This window comes from Crocodylus porosus, unplaced genomic scaffold (genome assembly GCF_001723895.1).
Source record: "Crocodylus porosus isolate Cpor-Errol unplaced genomic scaffold, CroPor_comp1, whole genome shotgun sequence".
Lineage (NCBI taxonomy): Eukaryota > Metazoa > Chordata > Crocodylia > Crocodylidae > Crocodylus > Crocodylus porosus.
The window spans coordinates 11986525-12005778 of NW_017728926.1; the positions used below are offsets into that span (position 1 = coordinate 11986525).

At 56.7% G+C, this 19254-nt stretch overlaps 1 protein-coding gene across 1 annotated transcript; it reads right to left on the reverse strand.

Moving 5' to 3' along the window:
• Window positions 1-520: 520 nt before the first annotated feature.
• Window positions 521-17959, reverse strand: ALDH4A1 (aldehyde dehydrogenase 4 family member A1). Its single transcript, XM_019541487.1, has 15 exons — window positions 17856-17959; window positions 16531-16624; window positions 16060-16152; window positions 15412-15459; window positions 13948-14103; window positions 13012-13161; window positions 12744-12818; window positions 10063-10250; window positions 8509-8582; window positions 7826-8022; window positions 7352-7399; window positions 6423-6575; window positions 5531-5652; window positions 4494-4612; window positions 521-4216 (listed from the first exon to the last, which is right to left on the reverse strand). The coding sequence occupies exons 1-15, from the start codon at window positions 17894-17896 to the stop codon at window positions 4104-4106; spliced, it is 1671 nt and encodes a 556-aa protein (XP_019397032.1). The 5' UTR covers window positions 17897-17959; the 3' UTR covers window positions 521-4103.
• Between the last annotated feature and the right edge of the window lie 1295 nt (window positions 17960-19254).

Below are 19254 nucleotides of genomic sequence, written 5' to 3' on the forward strand. Positions count from 1 at the left end.
CGCTGTGTTTGCCCAGTAAACAACACTGGGATTTTCTCTTTGAGGTTTCAAGCGCTCTGAAACAACAGATGATTTTGTCAGAAGTTACCATGGCAATTTAGTAAGGCTGTGCCATCTCCTACTGCCCACAGTTTGGGCTGGGGAGGGAAACAGCACTGCAGAGATGAGCTCCTTGACAGAAGCATTGCAGGCCTGGTGACTGCAGCTCCTAACCGAGCCTAGGCTCAACTCAATTCTTGCACTGGCAATTAATGTCCAGCGCTTGCGTGGCATCCTCTTGCTACATGAGCCCAGTGTGAGCTGTGGTGGGGACTCAGCACCATACAGGATTAATCCAGCAAGTATGCACGTGTCCAGCAAGGCAGATAGATATTCACTGAGTGGCATCCTGAATCTGTAAAGGTAAGGTACTAAGTACCTTTGAAAAACTGTACGCTTTTTGGTCATGAGCAAATCCTCCCACAGGCCCTGGTCCTACCTAGATTTGCAGAGAGGAAAAGAATTCTCCTGAAGACAGCACGGCTTTTCTAAACCTTTATTAGCAGTAACTACAGCAATGTGAGCCTTATTCTCATCCAACAATAATTGGACTTTCTTCATCAGATTGCACCGCAGCAGCTTTTCCCATTGGAAACCCCACACATCATTCAAATCAGTGAGCTGACATGCCACAACTGTTGACCCAACTCGACCCCTTTGGCATCCAGTGGATTGCAGCTGTTGACCCTTGAGACCAGCTGGAGCAGTGACCGGGACACGGATGTCCTTTCCCTATGGAAAGCCTAGTCCCCTCTCAGCTCTCTGCCAGCTCAGTGCTGCTCTGCACACATTGCGCTCCAGGTGAGCCCTACCGCAGTTGTGCACTACCATGATCAACAGTGTGCTCGTGCGTAAGCAGCGTTCAAATCTTCAGTAAAAGGAAAGCAGCCAACTCTTGAGCTCCATCTCCATTTAACAAGTGCATGAAAATGATGTTCTGTGCTCTGCTTTTTCCATTATAGAGTAGGCAAAACTGGCACTTAGCCTGGTAGCACTGCCTGCCTTTGACAACTGGAGCCATGCTTTTAACACAATATTAACTTTTACTATTGCACAGGAGAATGGGGACCAATTCTCAGCAGCCGTGCTGTATTGGGAAAAGAAAGCTCATGGCTGAGCAAAACAAAAACCAGTAGGTCCTTGTCTGCCTTGGACTTGGCTACCACAGCAATATACCTGGGCAGATACAAGGTGTTGCTTGCTTATTCCAGCCATGAGCACCACCTCTTGATAGCTGCAGAGCTTTTATGCCATCTCCTCCTTTGAGTTTATATCTATTTGGGTTTGGGGTTCAAAGGCAAGTGGGACTTAATGGTGACTCGTTCAGTGATAGGGCAGCTTCTAGTGACTGTCCTTGGTTTTCATCCTTTTAAGCAAGGAGCAATTGGTTTAGTTCAAGAAAGTTAAGCGCGTGAAAGCTTTCCAAAAGCAGTCTCTTGAGAAGAAAGGTGGCTGATCTTTGTTAGGAACTAAAAAGCCCAGATAACAGGCTTCTACTATATGCACCAAAGGGAAAGCCATAGACAGTGCCACAGGAAGATGCTGCCTTGGGACTGCAGAGCTACCTTGACAAAAGACAGTTCAAGTGGGTAAGGATAAGGCTGGGACTCACCGTGGCAGGGAGCAGCAGGCACGCTGTGGGGCTGCAGCATCATACGGGGCTCAGGGTAGAGCAGTAGCCACCCATAGTCCCTGAGGGGTTAAAAAGATCTAGAGGAGGGGCTGGAGGGGCAGGTAACAGCTGGGAGGATTGAGCCACTTGGCTCTTGGCACAGGAGGAGAGAGCCCTTACTCTCCCTGGCAGAGTTAAAACAAATTTACCCCAGGATTGTCTCAGACCCCGTGGACGGATATGCAGCACGAAGGTGCTGGCTGAATCTATCGCTACCTCTCTGCATTAACTATACAAAGACATTCTAGGTGGTGCCTGGTTGCAATATTGTGTTGCCACAGATCAGTGCTGGCAGGTTGACCTTGTGTAATGTCACAAACAGCTAGAAAGTGGACAGATAACCTGACTTTGTCTCTCTGATTTCTAAGCTTAACCTACAACAGTGGATTCCACAAGACTTGTGCAGTTAGAGCCTAATACAGCGAGCCCCTTGACACAGTTACAACCAGAAAGTGCTAGTGACCTCTTAAGGAAGCCTTTTTTGCTTTGGCAATAGTCTTTTAGAGAAGCATGCTACTAATTTGTCACATCTCTCAGGTGCTGAATTGTGCGAGACAGCAGACACTGACTGGATGGACTGACCTGAAAGCAAACCATGAGCAGAGGCACAGCAGAGGTCAACATTTAGCCCCAGTCATGATCAGTAGCAACAAGAATGGTCTGAGACAGGGAGGACTGTGACAGTCCACTACTTAAACAGCTCTGAGTTATGGACTAGTGGAGGGTAAGAGCTGGCCACCGAAGTAACGCTCTCCGCTAGAAATGCAATCCAGGGGTCCACTCCTGGTGACTCACCGAGGGAGAGAAAACGTGGACACCCCTTCAGTTGGGTGTTGAGTTTGCAACGCTATATCTGTAGGTTACAGCAGTTGTGGGCCACGTAGGACTAGACAGATCAGAATAAGCAAGCTGATCTTTCACTAGCGATACACAGCCAGTAGTGCCCAGTGCACACAGTTCACTGAACCGTGCAAAAGATCTGGGCTAAGGCACAATGAACTCAAGTATTTCGATTCAATTGCCAAGCTGCCAATTTTAAATAGATTCCTGCTGTTGCCCAGGTACCTGTTGCTAATGCAGGACCTGCTCCAAGGAAGGGGAGATGCTCTCTGCACTCATTTGGGAATAGCTTAGAGAGGAGCTCAACTAATTCCCTTAAAACTTCTGTCTTGCCTTCAAGCAGCTGCCAAAGTCCTGGAAGAAACCAAGCCTGGAGTGTACCTGTTGCTGAAGGAGCTGCAAGGAGGCATGGGTGGCTAATCCCTGCCCTTGGCGTCAGGGGAAGACAGCTAGTAACTCTGCTGAGGTGACACGTACGACCAATAAGTTCTTTTAAAGTACACCGTCTAGCAGCAAAGCTTTACAGAAGCCTGCACAAAAACAGCCTCTGCTCCATCTCAGCGTGCCCTATCCTTTTCCTGATATTACCCATCACTGTTTCACAGATAACAGTAGTGAAAGATCAGGACTCTCTCACAGGGGACTACGGGAAGCCTGAGGCAGCCAGCTACAACAGAGAGGACCCCGAGAGGCAGACAAAGGGAAGAGACACGAGCTTTGCTTTCACTGCATTACCTCCCTACATACATCTGCACTCTGAACTCTGCCAGGTGACCCCGCTGGGATTCATTCCTTGCTGCATGAGGAAGGTCAGCTGGAGAAGTTCAAAGCAAGACCTTGCCGTTAAACCCCGAGAGCAGAGGGCTGATTACCTACAACGTTCCCTCCCTCTCCCCTGGTAGCTCAGGCGATGGCTCCGCAGCTTCAGCAGCAGACACCGGCTCACTTAAAACTAGATGGGGAAAAAAAAAAGATCAATAGAGGGACAGTCCCGAGTTGGCCAGAGGCAGGGGACAGAAATGGACAAAAGCACCTCAAAGGTGTCATCCTTCATGCTCCCTGGGGCTCAGAGGGGAAGAAGCAGGCTTGTGGATTTGTTTGGTGCAGGTAAGAGCTGGCCTCACTTACGATCTCGCTCTCTCAAGGGCATTTCTCCTCTTTTGCTGCCTTCTGCTCCCCTGTGCCCATGGGTCTGACTGCTGCATCCTCGTTCCAGCCTAGCGGTTTTGAGGTTGCAGCAGTGCTTCCCCTCTTCCTTGGTGAGCAGCCTCACCCCAAAGCAGCTGGAGGACCGCAAACAAACTGCAGCTCAAGGGAGCAGAGAACGCAGGAAGCAAAAACCCTGTTCTTGGGTCTACATCAGGATCAGGAAATCACAAGGGCTTCTCTGGTTCCAGGGCAACAATCTGGTAAACCTCATCTAAGACAAATTAAAGACTTTTGTTAAAGAAATTAAATGCTTCAAATCTCATCAGAGCTGTCGCTTCTAAGTACTCTGCACGTCAGCGTCAGGAGGCGGGCGGCTGCCAGCAGGGGCGGCGCCGTGCAGGGATCACTGCATGTACGAGTATTTCCAGTCCTCCAGGGGCACGTGGGTCTCCTTGATGGCTTGAGGAGACGTCCAGCGCAGTATGTAGTGGCGACCACCGGGCTTATCGTTGGTGCCTGTTTGAAAAGGAGGGAAACTGTGTTTTACTGGAGACCTGCAGAACTGAGCAAGCACCCAAGTCTGCCCTGGGATAGGTTCGGTAGTGAGATCCCAATCTTTCGGGGGAAGAAATGGGAAGCAGATAGGGCATGACTTGTTCTGGCTTTGCTATACAGGGCAAGAGCTCAGCCTTGCTGACTCTCAACACCCAGCCGAGGGAGCGAGAGCTGCTTAGAGAGAAACACCCCGAACGGGGACCTGTTCCTGCCCCCAGGGGAGGTTCTGCCCACTCACCCGAGGCGCGGGCCCCTCCAAACGGCTGCTGGGCCACAACCGCGCCAGTCGACTTATCGTTGATGTAGAAGTTGCCTGCCGCGTTCCTCAGGAGCTTCCTCGCTTCCTGGATGACGTTCCTGGGAATGACGGGGAGGAACGGCTCTGGTCAAGCGGGACCACTGCAGTGAGACTAGAGATGAGAGGTGGTGCTCTCCCCTGCCCTGGGGGTCTTCAAGAGGAGACTGGACCAGCACCTGGCTGGGGTCGTCTGACCCCAGCGCTCTTTCCTGCCCAGGGTCAGACTCAATGACCTACCAACAGGGTCCCTTTGGACCCTAAAAATCTATGACACCTATGAAATGCTGCCAGCCTGCTCTCCCAAACCTTCAGTGTGCGAGTGACCTTCACACTAACCCAGTGTCCCAGGGGACTCCAGCCAATCCCGGCAAAGGTTCGGCAGCTGAAGGGTGCTGCTTTCCTCTCACTGGCACCATTCAACCCTTGGCTTCTGCACTGTGGCCGCCCCCCGGCTCTGTTCCACTTTGGATGAGAGACGTCCTGGTCCTAAGCTCACGTCTCACTTCTCCCACACCCTTCCCAGCCTGCCCTGCCATCCCTTGGAAAGCCTTTTCCCCCTCTGAGGAACCTGCTGCAACTCCATACCCCGGCGCTAAAAGGAGCAGCAGTCCCCCAGCAAGAAGCCGCCTAAGACACGGGCACAGATGCAAAATCCAGCCCCTCTTACAGCAGAGCCACATTCGGACTCCGCAGGCGCCAGCAGAGAAGCGGCACGAGGTATCAAGACGCCTCCTCGCCCGCGGCCGCTCCCGCAGCCACGCTGCCTGGGACGCCAGCGGGGAAAGAGAAAGCCGCTAAGCGCCCGGGCTTTTCCGCCAAGAGGCACGGCGAATAGAGGGAGCTCGTGCCAGCTCAAAGCAGAATTATTTAGCCCCTTTTGGCAAGTAGCGGTTTCCCCAGGTTGCCAGAAAAGAGCAATAAGTGAGAGCGCGGGCACTGCGAGCCCCCGGCAAAGCGACGGGGCTTCGGGCGCTTACTTATCCTGGGCGAACACTGCCCCCGTGAGGCCGTAGGGAGATGTGGTGTCGACGAGCTGGAGGATGTCCTTGTACTGCTTCTCCGGGTAGACGTAGACGGCCAGGACCGGGCCAAAAATTTCCTGCGTAGCAAAATAAAGGCCATCAGGACAGTGGCATCTGATCCTGGGAGCAGGTCACCTGCATCCAGCAGGGACAGATAACCAGCAAAACACCCCATTTAATTGTTTAGGGAGCAGACATGCACCCCAGAACATAGCTGGGCCTTTTCTGGAGCCTCACACACTCAGCCCCTTTAACTCGGAGGCTACGCTCAGGGCTATTCTGGCTGGGTCAGTACTTCCAGGACTGTAAAAGACGGGGCAGGAGAAAAGAAACCCTCGAGAGCATCGGCTGGAAGTCCGTGCTGCTTCCGAGGTGTGGCAGAGAAGGACTAAGCTTTCTGCTCTCCCAACCCCGTAAAACGGAGGCTGCATTTACGGGTTGTTGTGATAAAGCCCATGCTTCTCCTTTACTTCAAAGGCTCCAAGATTAGAAGCTTGAGGGCCCTGCCCAGCTGGAGTTTAATACAAACGCAGCCCTCAGGCTCTTTATTTGCTATGTGGTTTCTCTCCTCTTGGGTCACCCGGGTGATGAAGTGTTGGAATGAGACGGAGCTGGGTAGCCGGGAGTGCTTCCTACTACGTCCCGGCTCTCCATCAGTGACCCAGGTGCTGCCCTGAGGATGGGTGTGGGGAGTATCCGCACCAGTGGTCCCTGCTGCCCCTGTTAATAGGTTGCCTGGACAGTCCCATCTCCAAGCTCCATGTTTCTGGTGATCTTCCACCTGCCCTCCTCACTGCCGAGCCAACCTAGGAGGAGGAAGGCACCATCAGCCAACACAGGCACTCACCTCTTTCATGATGCGATCCTTCGGGTCTTTGGTTTCCACGATACACGGCTCAATGAAATACCCAACTTTGTCATCACACTTCCCGCCTGCCAAGATGGTGAGGTTGGGGGACGTCTCGGCATGCTGGATCCACTTCTTAATCCGCGCAAAAGACTAAAACCCACAGAGCAAAGGGGTCAGAAGGGAGGTCTTGCCCAATGGCAACACAAACAAGGGATCTGCCTGAATGCTCCAGTGAATGACTTCGTGACCTTCACCCATCTCATACGGGAAGGCTAATGTGGACAGTGTTGGACCCATGTCCCTGAATCTGTACCCAAGAGGACACCGCTTGGGAGATGCGATGGTGCCCAGGTTACATCTTACATACTGCAGCTGCCCTCAAACGCCAGCCAGCAGAAGCCACAGCCCCAAGTATTAGATGGGTGCAAGTTGGAAAGTGGCCACCCTGTACTGCAACATACAGGGTGACCAGCTGTGCTTTTCTGCTTAAGAACAGCATCAAGTGCAGCCCCAGTGGCCAGTGTTTGGCTAGCCAGCGGGGTGCCAGGCATGCAAGGGACTTCCCAAAGCCTGCAGAACGAGGGGCACGGCCCATGCCAGAGGCACCCTTGCCCCTTAACACCAGAAAGCACAGCTAAGCCAGTGCCTGTCAGCTCAGAGAAGCACAGCAGGGGCCTCTGTAGGAAAGAGAGCTCATGTGTGGGGCAGGGAAAGGGCTAATGGACTGATTTACTGGAAATGGGCAGACCTAGAGGCTGCTGGGGAAACAGGAGGAGACCACTGGATGGGGGATCCAGCCAAAAGGCTCGGGTGAGCCATGCCAGTGGGGGCTGCGGCGAGCAAGGGCACATAGACCCAGTCCAGAGAGGGGGCCCAGTTCAGAGAGCAGGGCTAGCTGGTGCCTGGGGCAAGGAGATGGATCTTACCTTGTCATCGATCACCGCAGAGAAGAACGTCTCAAAGTCCCCGGCTGGCTGCAGAGGGAAGGAGGGGAGATCATGGGAGAGCAATCCAGCTCCTTCACCCCACTCCCCTGGCCCATCACCCCTTTCCAAGCACTCCCCAGGTAACCCCAGAGGTGGGAAAAAACAGGCAGATACATCTGGGATGCCCTAGTTTAATATTATGCACCCCCACCCCCCCATGCACCCGCAACGCAAGCCAGCTGCTCTTTTCAATTAGGCTGCAATGAAGAGCTGCTCGCACCGTCGTTCCTGCACCGCGCTGGCTACAAGTTAATTTCTAATCACTAGAAAGACGAAGGCTGGGTGGGGGGGAGAAGAACCAGTGGATAAAAAGCTCGGTTCAATAGGAATTAGCAGCCGGCTACCGCAGTCTCTAATCCCATCAGCCACCCGCTGAGCCGCAAAGCCCTGCCGCAGCCCCGCAGCTCCACTCACGTCTCCCACTTTGATCTTCCCGTGCTCCTCCAGCAGCTTCGCTTTGATCTGGGGCCACAGCAAGTCGGGGACGTAGAGGCGGGAGCAGGCCGAGCACTTCTGGCCGCCATACTCGAAGGCCGAGCGCAGGGTCCCGTTCACCACGGTGGGCACGTCGGCCGAGCTGTGCACCAGGTGGAAGTTCTTCCCGCCGCACTCTGGGCTCACGAAGAGGGAGACAAACCCCCGGGTGGGCCGTGAGAGGAGTGGGCCCTGCTTCATCACCCCGCAAGGACCTGCAGCCAGGCCCCAGCTCCCTGCACTTCCGTCTTGCCTGGTCCTTCCCAGGGGTCTCCCAACCCACCCCCCAAAAAGCTCCTCAAGAGGCAGGGCTGGCTCTAATCAACGGCCTGACCAGCAGCACCAAGCATCTCCAGCAACCCTGCCTTCCTGCCTCTGCTCTGAACACGAGACCATGTGTCCTCCAAGGTCAAGGATAAGGACGCAGGAATCCTGACTGCCAAACCCGCACTGCAACCTGTACTGTGCCCACCATGTTCCTCTGTGCACGTCTAATAAGAAGAGCCCCTCTGTAAACCAGTTAGGAGCTGAGGGGTCACTACAGCCAGACTCTTTACTGCTCATATCCCACCCAGGAGAGCACTCAGCTGGAAGGCCCCTGGTGGCCAAGTCAGGACAGGTACCTCCAGCCAGGCGTGGGAAGGTGCGGTACCGGTCCAGGTTCTCAGACACCTGCTTCCAAAGACGCTTGAAGGTCCTGAAAGGGAGAGGAGGAGAGTGAGACACCAGCAACGCACACCGCCAGCTACCAGCGCTGCTGGGCAGCTCAGATCTGACCCACAAACAGTCTGGGGGACAAGAGTCCGGTCCCGAAGCCACCGATCCATCATCTCCGAGAACCATCCCCTCCTGCTTCCCACTCTCCAGTCACACCGGAGGATTTGATCCAAACCCTTTGGTCCCTGATTCAGGTCCTGAGAAACAAGAAGGGAGACAGGATCCACCCAAGGATGGGGGGGTGGCCTGGAGGGCAGACTCGGGCTGAGCACTGCTGCCTCAACCTGCAGCAAGGGGCACAACAGGACAAGCCAAAACAGACGGCAAAACCTGGCGAAGAGAGGCAGCGCAGGGAAGAACAGCGTCCGACAGGAGCTTCCCATTCTTCTCTTTCCCCCTTTCTTTTTTTGGTTCTGACTGTGACAAACCCCTGCTCTACAAAACAATAAAAATGCTAATAAACTCCCACCAGGAGCTACAGCCGCTAATACTAATTTATGAGCTTCCCACCTTTAAAGCACAAGGCTCATCAGACCATGTCATCTGGCAGTTTAGCAGGGCCCCAGGATTTTAATCATCTGGCGTCTTTGGGAGCGGAGCTCCGGGCAGGGCTAGCAGAACCCTTCAAGGAAATAACTCACCCTGAAGCGCCGGCGAGAGCGCGTGTTGGCAAATCTACCTGGGGAAAGGGGCACCTGCTTGAAATGCCTTTTAGTGGGATGTGGATTCCTTCACGCGGCTAATTCCCGTCCCCTTAATGCCCTTCGGCAGGGGAAATGTGGAATAAATAACGCGCAGCTCGCCCGAGCGGCTCGTAAAGAGCTTTGCAACTAGTTAGCGAAAGCCTCTGCGTCTGCAGGGGAGAAGCAGGTTTGCCCTTGTCTTACAGAGGAGCTTTAACCTCTGGCTATGCCTCAGTGTCACACCACGAATGAGGACACGATCCAGGCCCCCAAGCGCCCAGCTCTTTCCCCCCTGCCAGACGTGCTCCCTGCAGCCAAAGACCACTGGGAATTTAAGCCTGTCCCGACACCTAAGTCAGGCTCGATCTAGTGGGGGCCCAGCAGTTGACCGCAGCATCAATGCGCGTCTAGGTGTCTCTATGAGCAACTGTGCTGGAGGCTCCTACAACAAGGGGTTTACTGGGCTCATCTTAGGGGTACAAAGACCCCGTAGCTGGGGGAAGGTCTCCTCCTGGGTCACCACCCCATGGAAAGCAGCACCCTTCCACTTCTCCCAGGTGACGTTATCAGCATGGTGCTGGAAGACCCCTTTGTCTTAGCAGTGAAGCAAACAGGGTGATGCAGAAGCAAGGCCTGCTCCATGTCTGCTTTCAGCCAGGAGTGCCCTGCTCCCGATGAACAATCAAGGCCCGCAAAACGTTGCCGCGTGGCCTCTCAGCAGAAGATGCAGCCGTGCCCCACCTCTCGCGACCGCCGGCCCTAGCCCCTCGCACTTACGGCACGCTGCCTGTGAAGTTGAGCCCAGCGAAGTGCTCGGAGCTCGTGACCGTGTCTCCAAACACAGGCCCGCTGGCTGGGACGAACTGGATGACGTTGGGAGGGAGGCCAGCCTCCAGCAGAATCTTATACACGGCGTAACTGGACAGCACGGCCGTGTCGCTGGGCTTCCACAGCACCACGTTGCCCTGGGGCAAGAGGAAAACACAATGAACCAATGCATGAGGAAGGGCTCCGGCGCGTCCCAGATTAACCCAGCTGTAGCACCAGAGTCCTGCCCTCAGCAACCCAACGCAGGCTTGCCTCCCAGCAGGACAGGTCAGAGCAGGGAGGCCCTTGGCTGTGTGCAGGGGGTCCAGGGGTCCCGAGCTGTATGGGGCTCATGCCCTGCGCGTCCCCCCCCAACTCACACACATGCACATACGTGCATATGCACGCGCACACACATGGGGGGAGAGGGGATGTCCTCCCTGGCCGCTGACAGAGGCTGCTCCCTAGGCGCACACATCGTCCGCATCAGAAAGATTTTCCTGTTCTCCATCTCAACGTTTCTCCTCTCCATTACAGCTCCTCGTCTCCCCTGGGGAGTGACATCCACTAGTGTCTGGAAACGTATGTCCCCTGCCTTTGTCACTGCTCTAGAGGGGCTGAATACAGGCGATCTGCATGGATGTTTCCCCCTCCAGTCCCCAGGGGGGACACCAGGTGGATGGACACAGTGCGTTTCATTTAGGGTTTCAAGCTGAGGTCCTGCCCAGTAAAGATCCCAGGGTGCTTTTGCAAGAGCGAATCTGGGTACACCACACCCACTGCCCTGCCCAACCCCCTGGCACCGCACCTGCCAGCCAGGCTGCTATCAGAGCCACAAGCGCCTGCAGGAAGGCACCCACCCGCTCCCCAACACTATCAGCAACACACAATCCCAATGGATTTCCTAGAACAGGAACCGGATAATTGCTCTTTCATTAGCAGCCTCCCCTGTGCAACGGACTGCGTAATCCTGCCCGTTCGGGAGAACCTGAGCGCCCCAGTCAGGAGCCAGGCACCGTGCAAGCAGAGCGAAGAGACGGTCCCACGTCCCGTGCCCCTCTCCCCAACACACACACACGCACTCCATTATGGTGACCATCCTTCAAAACGCCATGCATCTCTCCTCTGCATTGTCCAAAACCCAGTGAAAGCAGTGAGGAAGTAGCCTGTGGAAAACCAAATGCTGCCTCTCATTCATCCAACAGCTCGGCCTCTTGACCTAAGGGAAGGCTCACAACTGCAGTCCAGTGAGAACCTCGCCTTGACCCAGGTACCGTGAGCAGGGGTTGTCTCCGCAGCACTGTTTCATTACTGCTTCACCTGTGTGGACCCCCCCCCCCGGGATCCCCTATTCCAGAGTAAAAGCAACATAATCCTGGAGTCATTATTTTGGAATCAGGAGCCCACTCAGGGCAGCTGCAGTGAGATCGTTATAAGGCGATTCCCCCATGCAGACAAGCTCTTCCCCATGCAAGGAGCAGCTCTGATCTAGCCCACAATGTACCAGGACCAAACCCACCCCGACTGTCACAGTCCATCTTGCCAGCACCAAATCTGCTGACATGCAGTCCCTTGCTTTGCTCCTATCCCGTTCCAGGAGTCTGGGCATCTTACGTGGGCAGCACAACGTTTAGCAGCGTGGGGCCGGATGCAGCTGCTCAGCCCCTGTTTGAATGCCAGGCACTAAAACTTCCCCCTCCCACCCCACCGTCCTCCCGCCGTTTTCCTTACCCCCTAAAGCACAACTGCCGAGCCAGGCTGGAGCTTTGAAGCCTGCAATTCTCCTGGCCGGTTCCCACCCTCCCAAGTGTTTGGAAAACCTCTGTGTCCTTCCTCATGCTACGACTGGGCTCAAGCTGCTGCTCCTGGGAGCAGCCTGCTGCACTTGAGCAACCCTACCTGCTCGCACGAGTGCCGCCGTGATCAGCCGTTTCTGACCCAAGCGCCCGTGTAACACGGCGCAACTGTGAAATTAGTAGCCTCATTAACAAGTTAATTTCACAGTCTCCTAATGCAACCACTGCTCTACAACCGGCTCCGATTAGGGCGTATGGTCCTTATGCCAGCCCCCCCACCGGCACCATTCACCACCGGCCCAACCCGGCCCCACTGCCCACTACGGCAGAATATCGACCCCGGTGTTGCCCCCTGCCTGAAGCAGCCCAGGGAGAAAGGGTGACCCAGAGGTTCCCAGTGCCCTTCTCTTACACAAGGGCAAAGGGACATCTCACAGGTGACAATCAAAAAGGACGGGCAAGGTTTTGCCCAATGTAAGGTTCAGCTTGCCACTAGATGTCACCGCGGCCAACAAATTAGCAAAAGCAAAAGGAACATTACATGGAAAAGGGGTTACAACAAGCAAGAGGCTTAAAACAAACCCTGCTGCTTCAGGGCAGGTGGCAACTATCAGCAGCCAGGACGAGCTACCGGAGTGGGTAGGCTTTACCACTTGTTCTGAGCACCTTAAAATCTACCTTTCCCCAGCACTGGGTCTTTTGGGAGCCCACCTGGTTTTCCAGTAAAGTGGCTTTACCGGTGATCACGAGCTGATGGCTTGCTGGCACCCAGCTGGCTTAAGGCAACAGGCCCTGTCATGCCTTAAAAAAAAATCCAAGCACTGCCCAAAGACCACCCCCATCCCAAACGCTCACCATCAACGCCGGAGCCCCTGCCAGGTTCCCACCGATTGCCGTGAAGTTGAAGGGAGAAACAGCTGCCACAAAGCCCTGCAGGGAGGAAGAGGATGAATCTCACAGTGCAAAAGCCCTGCTGGGTGGGGGTGGATGGAAAGGCTTCCCACCAGGACGCACAAAGAGCATGGGGCACCTATCCCACCCTCCAGCGCAGCCACCAGCCTGATCCGAGGGGAGAGACCCTGCTCCCCCCACCACGGTGGAAGTCGGTGCCCCTGCTCCTCACCTCCAGCCCCCGGTAGACCATGCTGTTGGTGCTGACGGGCACGCTGATGAGCTGCTCCTCCTCTAGCTCCATCGCATACTTGGCATTGAACCGGAAGAAATCGATCAGCTCGGCCGCAGCATCGATCTCCGCCTGGATGACAGTTTTGCCCTGATGGGAGAACGGGGAAGACCAGTGAGGCTCAGGCACCCCCTACACGTCCCTCTTGCGGAGGCTGGGGCAAGCACGGGACGCGTCCCTCCACATTGCCTCTGCCTCACTCCCAAAATGGGGCTGGATCGGCAGCAGCACCCTGAGGACTTCTGGCCTACCCCAGCTTCAAACTGAGCTTCGCCCACTACAGGGTGCTGGATCCAGCCCAGCAAACACCAGCATACCAGGAAACCCCAGCCCTGCCCAGAACAACGCCTGTTTTACTTCTTAATAGTCACAGCAAAGACCTGAGCCACCCATGGGGTGCTAGTGAGCCCCCTCTGCCCCCCACGTACGGTCCAGTTCCTGCCCACGCTTGGGACCCTCCACCTGCTTCTACAGCAACCAGTGCTCAAGGGACTCAAGCCAAGAGAGACGGAGGGCACTTTCACCCGCTGCCAGGTATTTCCACCCTCTCAGCAGGCTCCTGGTCCTGAGCCTGGCCTTAAATTCCCTACTTAGGATGTGGGAAGGGCGGATTTTAGCACTCCTTGCAGTGTCCCTCCTCACACAGGCCCCTCTCTCTGCCAGAACAGGCTGAACATGCCCAGCACCAAGAGGGCAAGTCACCATCCAGCCAGTCCTCGAGTCAGGTGAGTGGCCCTAGCATTACAGACACCCAGGAGCCCATCTCTATGGTACAGCCCCACCAGCTTCTCATCCGCATTAAGCCTGCCCATTTCTCCTGCACCCAGCCCTCCAGTCGTCATGGCTGGTCCCAGCAGTCCTCGCGTGCAGCCCTACCTGCCCGATCATGGTTTTTGCCAGCACTTCCGCTCGCCTAGGGCCACTCAGCAAGTCAGCCGCCTTGAAGAAGATCTGCGCCCTGTCCTGGATGGGCCGGAGGTCCCACTCCCTCCGCACAGCCACGGCAGCATTGATGGCTTTGTTAATCAGGTCCTACAGAGAGGCAGGTGGAAGCACAAGGCCAGATGAGAGCACCCTCGGGTTCAGGAAGGCTCAGATCCAGGGCTGAAGGCAGGAGGCACCACCCACCCCACCTCCACTCCACACACATTCGTGATAACCTGCAGCCTGTCCCGAAGTCCACGGCCGCACGCTCACACGACTCTAAATACCAAGGGCCTCACCAGATGGCAGGTCACACTCAACGGGGTTTTCTAGATTTTTTGGTAACAGTTATATCACTTTGCATGTCAATAAGCATGGCAGTCCCCAAGTGCTGTCTCCATGTATCCCACTGTGAGACAGGAGAGCCATAAATAGCAGGGCTCCTTCAACTACTGAAAAGCGGCCACCTCTGGAAGGGCAGGCAGCAGCTGGATAGCACGGCATGAGGACAGATGAGCTGTTATCCCATGTTTAAGGGAACGGAGGACGTGCTGTCGTTCAGCTGAATCTCCTGCAGCCACTGTGTGCCTGCTCCTGTCCCGTGGGCACTGGAAGGTAAGCTACGGCCGGCAACCCCCAAGAGAAACACTGAACACTGTTTAGCTTCCTCTTCTGCCGGACCAGAGCAGGCAGGTTGACTGCCCCCAAGCAGCAAGTCCTCCGTCCCCATTGCAGACAGTCGAACCCTTCGCCTGCCCTCACCCCATTTCCGGCAGGAAGGCAAGAACCATCTTTGCTCCAGTTGAAACTTTTAGGAAAGCTTCCGTTCCGGCTGCCAAATGGCCCAACCTGGGGCCTGGCTGGGGACTGTGGTCTCCCAATCCCTGTCTTGGAGCACAGCACCCAGCATCGCGCAGGGCCCAGCTCAGTGGAAAAGGGACCCGCTAGAGTCACCTACAGCACTTCTTCCAGTGGCTGCACAGGCCTCCCATCCACCTCAGCCACACCTTGCACTGCAGGAGGCTGAAACCCCCTCCAAAATGTGTCAGGCCCCTGCAAGGAGGAGGAAGAGCACTGTATCCTGAGGGAGGTGGAAAAAGCACCTGCACGGAGCACAGCCTGTGGCACTGGAAAGGCTTAGGGCTTAGAGCAAACAGCAGCTGGCTCCTTGGCACAGCAGCAAGGGGCTCACGTGTCAGGAAGCAGGCTCACATGCCTCCAGCTGGCAGCACGGGGTGCTGGACCTGCTGAGACAGGCAGGATTGGTTGCACTTTGCTCTCTTCCAGGGCAGCCTCCACAGGCCTGTGCTGCTGGTGCTGCTGCGGGAGCGCCCAGCCCAGTACTGCCCTCAAGCCAGCCCCCTGCAGACCGCAAACTGGAGGGCAGATCCGGGCAGCCTCACGGGACACACTCACCTTGTCTGCGTAGCAGTACTTGGCCACCTTGTGCGCATGGTTGTACGGCTGCAAAGACGAGGAGGAAAGTCTGGGGTGATTTGTGCTGCAATGATACACCTCCCCGACAACACTCCCTGCCCTCCCATCCCCACTGCTCCCCTTCCAGAGCAGCCTCCCTTGCCTTTCTGCTGGGGTCACCCGGACACCTAAGTCCCACATCGGCCGGTCTCACTATCACGCTTACAACAAACATTGGCCTCGTCTATGCAGAAAGAGACTGAAATGCAGGTTCCAGCCCAGAAATCTGCTACTCCGAAGCCAGGCAGAGCCAGGCTCTGCATCGCTCCGGAAACCCGCACGACTGAGGGCTTTACCACGGCTTCTGCTGGAGACTGGGATAGCACAGAGACCGGGCCGAGACCCATCCGCCAGCTACAGGGCCCTTCTGCCTTCCTCTGCAGCTGCTCCAGCCGCGTCCATCCAGCGGACTGGATGGAAGCGGGTCCAGGCAGCAGAACGGTTTCTTGGGGCCTCAGAGGGATGTCCCCAGGGCCCCTGGTGACCTGTGCTACCTTGCCCCTGGCTAGATGAACAGAGACCCATCCCACCCCGCAACGCTGGAGCTCCCAGGGCCCCTGCGACCAGGCACTCGCTGCTGAGACTCACCGACAACTGGTACCTCACATCAGCCGTCCACACCTCCTGTCCCCCGACCACGCAGGGAATGGCCTCAGTCTTGCCCTTCAAGTCATTCAGTGCCTGAGGATGAATGAGGACCAAGTGAGGCTGGCAGCTCCCCTTGTCAGAGGGAAGGCGAGACAGAAGGGGACTCAGCACCCCGCTTTCCCCGACACACAGGGACCTAATGAAGCTCCCCCAGCCCCACACACAGCCCCTGTCAGAGTCCCTCTTCACCTGCCCACCAGCCTGGCACCAGGCTCATGTCCCGAGGAGAGGGGAAGCCCGGATTTGCCCTTCAGCCAGGGTGAGGACATGCACTGTAGGAGCTGGAAGAGGTGGCACAAGGATGGGGAGGGCAGAAGGCTCTTCCCCAGGAGGGTGACCACCAGGGGCTGGGAGAAGCATCCTGCCACCTGAACTGAAGACCAGCCTGGAGGGGCAGGGCCGGCTTGGTACCTTCTGCAGGGCGGCTCGTTCCAGGCTGCCCGGCTTGAACTCCAGGATGGGCTCGTTGGCCACCTCGAAGGTCGAGCGGTGTTGCCATCGCAGTCTGCACGGGGAAGGAGTGAGAACCATTGAGAACCCACAACCGGCTTCACCCCAGCCGGGCCACAGAGCTCCCGGACCCCAGAGACAGGCCTCCGAAGAGTCCCTGCCGGCGATGACCCCATGACACACACCGCGCCCCTTCAAACTTTCTGGCTACAAAGAGGAGCCCTCGTGGCCAGCGCCGAAACGGACCAGGAGGAAAACATCGTTATGCCGTGTCCGTACAGCACCAAGCGCAGCCGGGCCGAGACCAGGCACCTTCATGCAATGCAAACTACAGCTCTGGTCCCTACCAGGGCAGTTTCATCTGTGCACTGGGTGCGCGATCGGCCTCGCCGCATGCTGCGCGGGTCCATCACACCCAAAAGGGAAGAGACAAGCCACTCAAATGGAAAGGAAAGCACGGTCACTTCAACTAGCCCTCTCTCCGCAAGTCACTTAGGACCCCGGGTCCCATCAGCTGCCAACAAGACTTGGGCTCGGAAATCGCAACAGCTTTGGAAAAAAATTGTACTTGTCAAAACATTCGGCAGAGGCCTCAAGCGGGCGATGGCCTGACCGCGCCCCGTGCACCCGCCCCGGGTTTGCTCATCTCTCTCGCTTGTCTTCAGGGCGCGCTCGAGCGCCGGAGACAGGAGGACGCATCCCAGGTGGACACGGCGTCCCCCGGAGACCTCCGGGCTGCGAGAACCGAGGGGCAAGTCTCTCGGCATTGGGACCTGACAAAAGTCACCGCCCTGCCGCGGCACCTCTACGGCCCCGGGGGCTCTTTTGCATGCGGAGGCCCTCGATGGGAAGGAAGCGGTACCAGCCGCGCCGCAGGGTCTCTGGGCTTGCGAGCGACGCCCCTGCCGAGGGCAGGAGACCCCGCCGTGCCCAGCGCCGGCTTGCAGGGGAGAGGAGCGCCGCTGACCCAGGAACGGCGCAGCCCCGGGCCCCGGCCCGCAGCGCAAGCGCGCCCCTGCCCCCAGCCCCGCAGGTCTGCACCGGGCCGGCCCGCCGCCCACGGGACAAGGCCAGGCACGTGCCGCGCACCCTGGAAGGTCGCCAGCCCCACGCCCCCGGGCTCCCGCTGCCCTTGGGGGCTGGCTGCGGGGTCCCGCCCTGCCCCGGGGCCCCGCCGGGAAGGAAGGACCTTCCCCCGGGACCGCCGCCGTCCCCCCAGGCTGAGGGGCAGGAGGAAAGGGCTCCCCCCGGGACCCCCGGCCCCGGTACGCGCAGGACGGACTCACCCGAGCCGGGCCCGCAGCGCCCGCAGCAGCAGCGGCCCCATGCCCGCTCCCCCGAGCACGTGTGCCGCGCGCTGGGCATCTCTCGCGGGCTGTTCCACTCCAGGGAAGGGGGAGTTCTCCTCTGCCGGCCCCGCGGGGCGCAGCGCGGGGCAGCCGCCAGCAGCAGCACAGCGCGGCCCTTCGGTTGGTTGCTTTTTTGCGTGTATTTTGTTGGGGGGGGGGGGGTTGGGGGGAGTCCAAAGAGGTGCCCCCCCCTCAAATTGGGAAGATGGTTCAGCCCGCGCCTGGCAGGGGGCGTGTCTGGAGCAGCCAATGCCAAGAGGCGTGTGGAGGCCGCGGGCCAATGAGGTGCCGCTTTGTGTTGCAAGCCCCGGAAGGGAAGGGGCGTGGGGCAGGCGCCTTAAAGGGCCACGAGGGAAAGGGGGAGCATGGGTGCCATAGCCTTGACCTCGAGCTGGAGCCCAGCTCCACAGACACGTGGTGCAGGGAAAGATGCCCTTGGGCTCCCTCCTGGAGCAGCACTTAACTTTCGCATCGGTGCCAAGGGGAAGGGCAGAAAAGTCCCTCCTGGAGGGAATGGCAAGCTTAGGGAAAGGCCTTGCATGGCATGGGCTTTGCACCCCTGGCACTGGGAGAAAGGCCTGGCGCGGCAGTGCAGGGGTCTGGGCTTCTCTCTCTGCATAGTGACAGGCTGTCTATTAAAGTAGAGCCCTGTCTAGGAGAGCAAACACGAGCTTGAGATAACCAAGATCACCACTTCCCCAGCCCTTGGTCCAAGGAAGCAATGCTTCCTATCCCACCTCGGGGTGTCAGGGGCGGGAGAGTGAATTCCTTGCAGCTACTGCTTCTCTGCAAATGAATCCAAGTCGCCCTGGCTACCGCTCCAGAAGTTCGTTAGCTAATAAACTACTTGGAGCAGGAAAGTTCAGTTCACTCTGGAAACTCTCTTCTCCTTTTACAGATGGAGGTGAGCAGACTGCTAGTTAGTTAAACAGGTATCGAAATTGCCTTTTCTTCTAGACCAGTATGACTACAATCAGGACTTGTAGTAGAGATGATCTCTTTTATTAGACCAACAAGATTTTTGCAAAGAAATAAAATTCTTTAAAGAAAAAAAAATTTCTTGCAAAAATCTCGTTGGTCTAATAAAAGAGATCATCTCTACTGTGAGTCCCAATTAGCTAGTTAAGCAAACACTTCTTTTCAAGCATGAAACCTCAGGCCCTGAAGTTCTACTGACATTGCAACTGCTGCTTTTTGAGCCTGGACACGTACCTTCCTGGGGCGATTTGATGATCTCACGAGGTCCCTTCCAGCCAGAAACTTCTGTGAATCTACATGAATCTGTTTGCACTTCGAATCCAACTGGAGCAAACTTCCTCTTCTCCCAAATGCCCCT

What these genes read in the sequence shown, in the direction of transcription:
- ALDH4A1 (XM_019541487.1), bottom strand. Translation starts at nt 17,896, where the DNA reads ATGGGGCCGCTGCTGCTGCGGGCGCTGCGGGCCCGGCTCGG. An exon ending in CAAAAACCATGATCGGGCAG is followed by an intron (nt 13,162 to 13,947) that starts GTAGGGCTGCAC and finishes TTCTCCCATCAG; the next exon opens with GGCAAAACTGTCATCCAGGC. An exon ending in TGGTCTACCGGGGGCTGGAG is followed by an intron (nt 12,819 to 13,011) that starts GTGAGGAGCAGG and finishes TCCTCCCTGCAG; the next exon opens with GGCTTTGTGGCAGCTGTTTC.